This window comes from Rhea americana, unplaced genomic scaffold (assembly GCF_003343005.1).
Source record: "Rhea americana isolate MKP2758 unplaced genomic scaffold, rheAme1 scaffold_82, whole genome shotgun sequence".
Lineage (NCBI taxonomy): Eukaryota > Metazoa > Chordata > Aves > Rheiformes > Rheidae > Rhea > Rhea americana.
In genome coordinates this window covers 1,767,979-1,775,366 of record NW_028187001.1, presented here as the reverse complement: position 1 = coordinate 1,775,366, position 7,388 = coordinate 1,767,979, and the positions used below count along the sequence as shown (strand labels likewise).

General features: G+C 35.5%; 1 protein-coding gene across 1 annotated transcript in view; it reads right to left on the bottom strand.

Moving 5' to 3' along the window:
* The window catches only part of TXLNG (taxilin gamma), a 25,295-nt gene continuing 17,907 nt past the window's right edge, over positions 1-7,388 (bottom strand). Inside the window, exons 7-10 of the mRNA XM_085323118.1 lie at positions 7,150-7,224; positions 4,833-4,925; positions 4,199-4,294; positions 1-3,257 (exon numbers count right to left, since the gene is read on the bottom strand). Of these exons, the coding sequence (XP_085179244.1) occupies positions 2,937-3,257; positions 4,199-4,294; positions 4,833-4,925; positions 7,150-7,224 (585 nt within the window). The 3' untranslated portion in view covers positions 1-2,936. The remainder of the gene's footprint in view (positions 3,258-4,198; positions 4,295-4,832; positions 4,926-7,149; positions 7,225-7,388) is intronic.

The window sequence follows — 7,388 nt, the reverse complement described above, 5'->3', positions numbered from 1 at the left end:
ATAAAATTTCAGATTCACATTAGTGAAAAATCTCTACAAAATGTTTTTGAAAAGCAAAACAAAGACTGCCTGTTCATTTATCATTTTTTCTCATGAAAGCAGACATGGGTTGTAAAAATAAAGCAGTGTGTTTAGCACAAACTAGATTTCTGCATCACTTTTTTCACAGTTATTTCCATCTACAGTCCAAAGAGGTAGATTTTCTGCAACACCTGAGAATTGAACTGTAATGTAACCAGGTGTAAGTGTAATGAGAGGAAGGACAAGACATCAGAGAGATACAACCCTAACTTACTTGTGTATGCAAGACATTCGGGTCTTGCATCATGTATAATTTAGTTTTGCAGCTTAATCATGGTGAAACACTCAATCAGGCCCCAGAGTTCTGACAATTAGACATACTTATTTCAGGCTATGTAAGTTTATAGCCCAGGTTAAACAGTTTATAGTAGTGGAAGAAAGGCATTAATACAAGTTTATCTAAAAACCCTACTGGAGCCAATTTGGCTGCAGACTGGCAGTGCAATAGCCTGCTGTATGGCAGATCAGTTAGAGTGCTGAACTTTATCCCTTTTATAAGTTTGTGTTTTTTGTTTTTTTAAACAACACTCTTCAAGCAATTTATGRAATAGTATTGACTGGTTTCAGGAAGCAAAGTATAGCTCACCTCGGCCAGATGAAAAATTGGTATTATGTGGGTATGTCACAGGTAGGAGAGAGAAAATATCCCCATTTTAAAAGCCTTTYACTTGGGGCGCTATGCTTCACTTAATATGTAAGTCAGTAACAAATATGTTGTATTGCTGTTCTATACATGCCACATCTCAAAAGCCCTTTAAAATATTCTTGCAGCAGGGTCCAAAATTTGCTCTTATTTCCATATAGAACAAGCACGATAGAAAGAATTGTTAAAGATACAAATGTTCAAATAATAAATTGTAAAAATAGAAAACTGCATGTCCTACCTCGCCAAGGGTATGATGCATCATATACAAAGTTTTTCACTTTCCCTCAGGAAAATTATTTCGTGCTTAGTGTTACTGAAAACCAGTTCTTGCAGTAACCATTTTTAAGCAGTTTGATTCTAAAAAGCAAGTCATTTGAAGAGCAAGTCTGAAATACTCCTTTCCAATATTTATGCCGTATGGTTAACATGATTAACATATCAAAGCTCTGAGCCTAACTCAGCTGACAGCTCATTGCTACCTTCTTTTCATTCCTGCATCGTGCTTGGACCAYGAACACAAACACTGCACTAACCTAACAGGAAAACGGCCAGCTCCCCGTTCGCTGCACCACTTCCAAAGTGTCACTTCCGCACAGTCCCCTTCAACGGTATGAGCTAACACACATTTATCAGGCCTTACATAACCTCATTCTCTTTAAGAGACAGCTACATTATTTCAATGTACATTACAACAGAAAAAGGATCAGGAGCTCAGTGCAGCCTGAACATTCAAGTAAATTTAGCCACTAAACTGTCAAGGGCAACGAGGGTGGGAAGCTCATTAGGAGATGTGCTTGATTCAGAAATCCCCTCCCAAGTAAGTGCAAAGAACATTAAGTACCAGAAAAGGCTACACATTTTCGTATTTCTTAAAATGACAGCAACCAAAACTAGACAGCAAATGCATGCGAACTAAAGTTAAGGGTAGCTTGTGGTTATTTAACACATTGCTTTGCCAAAAAAAAAAAAAAAGAGTAATTATTGGTCCTGGTTTCTCTCAGAAAATAACTCAAAACATGTATATCCACTTTTCCGTGGAACGACTATGTGGTTTAAGTGTTAACAAAGAAACTTTGCCTGTAACATGTTAGTTTAACAGAGTCTAAAGTACCATCTTTACCAGATAACCTTAAGGAACTGGTAAGGCACTCTGCCAACTGGTAAAACTTCAAGGTTGAGTGTGCAAGAAACTTCACATTTTACTTTGGGAAAAATACAGGAATCTACATGTTCAGTTATAACCAGTACACTCAACTGATGTTTAAACATGTTGCATATAGGGCTATTAGAGAAGCCTATATGCCAGAGCCATGTTCTTCTATAGCTCAGTCAGCAAGTGTCAGTTTTCCACACCCTCAAATAAGACACTGGGAAGCATGTGGATAGTAAGAGACTTCTCTAGGGACACACTGCAGTTATGGACACACTGTAGCCAAGAGGGAAGAATGTGACTACCCGTGTAATAGGATACACAACTGCAAAGCTCCGCTCCACAACACTGTTGAACACTTTCTCACACGTTTATATTTAATTTGTTCACAGGTAGGGCAAATGGTCTAAACTAACCTTTACAACACAACCCTGAGAAATCTGCAAGAAGTTGTACACCCTGTTTCACCAGCTGCAAATTAATGTATTTCAAAGCTGTTTTTTTCATACCAAAAAGTATACTAAAACCCCTTAACAACTTTTACTATATTCTGGACCCATATTTTTTCATGCATATATATGAAAACATAGTAGGGGAGAAAAATGAAATTTTTACTGGCCATTAGATGTCCTGATGTAAATTAACTTACTGAAGAAATTGGTAATCATATTAATATACTGAGTGGCAATTCAACGAACAAAAACAAAACGCTGTTGTGACATGCTGTCACTATTGTCCCCTGAAACGATGTTCTATCTTTACACAGTCTTCAATGACAGTGATTGGTGTTGTAGGGAGGAAATGCACATGCATCCTTTTATGGAAAAATATTTTCTTTTAAAAAATGAGGCAGATGTGCAACACAGTTGTGAAAAATTTATAGTTTAAGCTATTTCAAGCTGCTATGCAGCTTCCTGTACCACATAAGTCCAGTAGTTCTAAGAAAATACAGATATGGTAGAAAAAGTAAGAAAATTTTCACCACAAAACCAATAGTTACCACCAACAGAGAAAGTTATACACAAAATATATCTCTCAATACAGTGTTTACACTTCACTTTAGTCAACAGATTCAGTGCCAGGAACAGGACTTGTTGAGACAGTCTTTTCAGAACTATTTGCTGCACATGATTCAACATCAGGTTGGATTCCTGGTTCCATGTCAGTGGGAGTTCCCAGCTCCTCATGGGAATTCAGTGTGCAGGACTGCAACACTTGCACAGCTAGATCCACGTCTGCCTCTCTGAGGGAAACCTGTTCCTTAAGGACTTCCACCTTCTCATTCAGCTCGTTCCTTTCCGTCTGAAGAGCCCTGCATAGCTTCTCCAAACGCTCCAGTTTTATTTGAAAACCTTTGTATTCTTTATCTCTTACTGTTTTCTGAGGGACAAAAGAAAATAGAAGCTCTGTGATCCAATTAAGTGTTTTTTTTAAAAAAAAACTTAATTAAAAGAATCACCACTGTTTAATCTTGTAGATTAAATCTTAATGCATCCAGTAGGTCAAATACTAGCTATGCTAGAACAAATTTGCTCAGAGTACTTGACCACCGCACTTGATTACTTCAGTCAGATAGAACCCAAGAACTGCAACTACAGGGAGCAGGAGGTAATAAAGGTAGAAAATCTAGATTCCAGCAGTTGTTATAGCCAGAAGTTGTCATACTCACAACCTGCCCAATTAACTCCTTAAAAATAGAGGAAGATGAKTAAAGCTACAGCGGATTTTAAATGAACAATTAGGTATATGCTAGTAAGGTTTAGAAAGATTACACCAAATATATATCAACTAGAAACTGGAAAATGTAAGAGAGCAACTTAAAACTGTATGGGTAAGGCCTGTGTAAAAATGTTTTTAAGCTTCTCTCTTACTGGAGAGCAAATAAGTATAATGGCACCTCACGACCTTAAAAGCAGCAGCCATGTAAGCAAAGTCTCACAGGTCATTTCCTTTAGGTAAAGATTAATTATTTAAAACAGACTTTTATTGCAGAACTGACAGAACTTTGCTCAATAGATTAAAAAATGGTCAACACATTCAGCTTGTATTATTTCATACACACTACCCCACCAATTAAATGGTGGGCAAGGGAAGATGRCTATTTTATGCGTCAGGCAAAGCAACTATGAAAAGCCAAATTCATTTTCTGTGTTTTAGGAGAACAGCACATTTACACAACAGAAAACACGAGTGACTCCATGAACARGTAGTGACACTCTATCATTTTTATTCAAAACTGAAAAACTATGAAGTTCTCTGGAATGCAGACCCTAGTTAAGACCCTAGTAATACTGCTGCTTAAGAGACTGGTAATTACTTACCTCTTCAGCCATTTGCAGAAGAGCCTTGTTATTGTTTTCCCATTTTGTACGCCATACTATTGTTTCTTTTTCCAGTTTCTTAATCTTCTTCGTCATCTGCAAATAAAAGGCTTATTTTCTTGGCTCACATTGTAACATAGGTAGGTATACATTACTGATTTGACTTTTTTTCCAAAATGGACTTTGGAAGTAACATTACAAGTTATTTTACAAAAAACGTATTTCTGTACTAAATCAATCCCACAAATTCTGAGTCTGCAACTCAAAGACAACAAGATTGATTCCCGAAAGAAACAGATATGAACCTTCCTCGAAAACAGCTAAAACCGTCCAAAATAGTTTTAAAATATAAGTACAGCACACAAAAATCAAACAACTACTATTGCCTTTGATAAAACATTGGAATTAGGATGCAGATATTATGCAAGTATTTCAAAAACCTGAAAAATATCGTATTTCTCTTCTATGACAAATCCTTATTCCTTACCTCAAGATCCAAATTAAAATGTCAAAAATATATCCTCATACATCTTCAAGATAAAGTTTTAGAAGGCAAATGCTGTAGTCAAATCCAGCATTCTACTAACTGGATATATTTGAATATTACATTTCATGTAGGTCTAATATTAAGTACCTTTTCCATTTCCTGCCTGAAGGTTGTAAAGAGTTCATTACTCTTTGCCATGGTGGTCTGGAATTCTTCAAATTTATCCATGTAAAGAGAAAGCTGTTGAAAAAAGGCAGGAACATTATTACCCAATACMTCTGTATTTCCATACAGAAATATTCATTAAAGTATGGGAGGAAATTCAAGTCAAAATGATGGAATATCAACTTCTTTGTAATTTTCTCGTACTATTCCACAATTTTAATTTGAGGAGCAAGCAGAAGTAAAAACAACATGCTATTCAAGTTATATATATGAGCAGTGATCTATATTTATAAAATAGCATTATATTCTAAAGAAAAGGACATCATGTCAGTTCAATAARATGTTGAAAGATAAAACGTTTAATCATCATATCTCATTTTTGCTTCCCCATTAAAAAATCCTGTGGGTTTTAGTACAGAGGAAATACARTTCTTGTTAAGTGAAGTGAAACTTGAAAAAAGACCTATCTTCCCATCTTCCCAAGCAACCAAAGCTAACAAATAAGGCTGGGATAAAACAAACCTGACTAAATCCAGAAATCAAGACACACTCATAACCTATAAAATCTGGCTAGTGAGAAAAACTACAGAAGCTGAATATTGACAGGAGTTCATGTAARTGTTAATTTTAACTAGTGAAAAAGCATTGATATTTAATGAGAGAAGTTTCTTGTTCTGTACAATAAATCCATTCATCACAGATAGCAAAATATGTTAATTAGTACAGTTTTTCAAAAGAAGGAAGTTTTCATACAAGAGATAAGCCTAAAAATAAATTACCACTGTATGATCTAATTTTCTGACAACAGATGATTATGAAATGCCATGGTCATTTACTAGYAACTTATACTCTATCTGAAGAAACTCCTCAGAGCTGATCAATTCTCTCTGTTCTTACACAGCGAAGGACAGTAACATTCAGAGCACAGAAATAATGTTTTTCTCTAATAATAGAATGAAACAGGAATTAGCCTTGCTTACCAAAAATAGGTCATGACTCTGCAATTTTTGTGATTGAACTTCCTAAGCTCATCTTACTCTACAAAGATCTGCTGTTCCAAAGAAACCTCAAATTATATCATTATTACAAAAAGTAAAAGTTAAGAGTGGTATAAATAAAAAAATGCACTAGGAACATAACAAAAGGGTTATCAACTTGAAAGATTTTGATAAAAGACTATCCATGRCAAAAACTATTTGGGAGAATCCAGAGGTTAATGAGTCCTATTTCAAAGATGTGTGTCTGTGTATCATACACACACGTGCATACCATATATATGTGTGTGCATATATCTATATAATTAGCTACACATATACTTCAAATAAAATTGTTGGAAGCCCTGGGACAGAATTAGGTACAGTAAGTGTTAGAAAGGGTACGAAACAGCTTGCAAGAAGACAATCAATAAAAAACTCAAAAATAAAGGAGTAAGAGGCAAGGTAGTTACTTAACATACACTGAAAGGAACAGCTTAAACAAGCATTTTTCTTTGCCTCAATACAGCCAATGTCTGCAGGTGATCTGAAACAGCAGCACAATCACTGGAGACCACCTCCCTGTCACAGAGGATTTGTCTGTAGCATTTGCAGCAAGAAGAAAGTTTGAGAATAGTGAAGTTTATGGACAGAGACACTCAGTTTTAGGTTACTGAGTCTGAATAACTACACGGATAAAATACTCACTATTTGCTCCCTACTATTTGCTCCCTTTCTTCCTGAAGGAGAGAAGGAATGGCAGCAAGAGGAGGTAAGGAAAAATTCTAAATCCCACATGGAAAAAAGCCACCCAACTCTTGACAGTCAAAAGGGTCTGCCTGGCCCTTAACAACTATAAAAAGGATAAAAGTGTCTTGGGAGAAGGAAGAACAGTTTCAAAGTATACAAAGGATGATAAAGTAGTAGCCACAATGAACAGGTTCTTAAGCTTTCATGTATTCTAATCCTTGTAATATTAACATCATTAATTTAAAAGGATACCAACTCCAACAGTTCCATCTTTAGCACCCGGTAGTAACAGTACTTTCCAAAGGTTGGCAATTACAAAACACCAAGCCTTTACAACTTACACTTCACACCTCACTCTTGAGAAGCTGCTTACTAAAGATTAAATTTAAAGATTAAATTAAAAATAGCAAGTATTTTCCACAAAAAGTAGGTTGTATCTGATGAACAACAACATGTAGGTTTTGCATGTTGTAAGCATTACATTTCACCACTCCACAAGTCTCTCAATATTTTCATTCTGGAACAACTATACTGAAAACTATACTCCATTAAAAAAAAAGAAGAAAAAAAATTACCTGCTGTTTCAGCTGGGCTTCTTGCTGCTTCATCTGTTCACATTTGTGTCTGGACTCAGTAGCTTCTTTTAGCAGCTAACAAGAAAAACCAAAAAATAATTATGTATTTATTGCTAACTGTAGGAAGCACAGCATAAAAAAAATGTACTCATTTAGAATGGCTTAAAAGAACTTGATCTATAATGAAAAAAAGAATGAAGTTTAACAGAGGAGGTCACTTCTGAAAAGCAAAAAAAAAA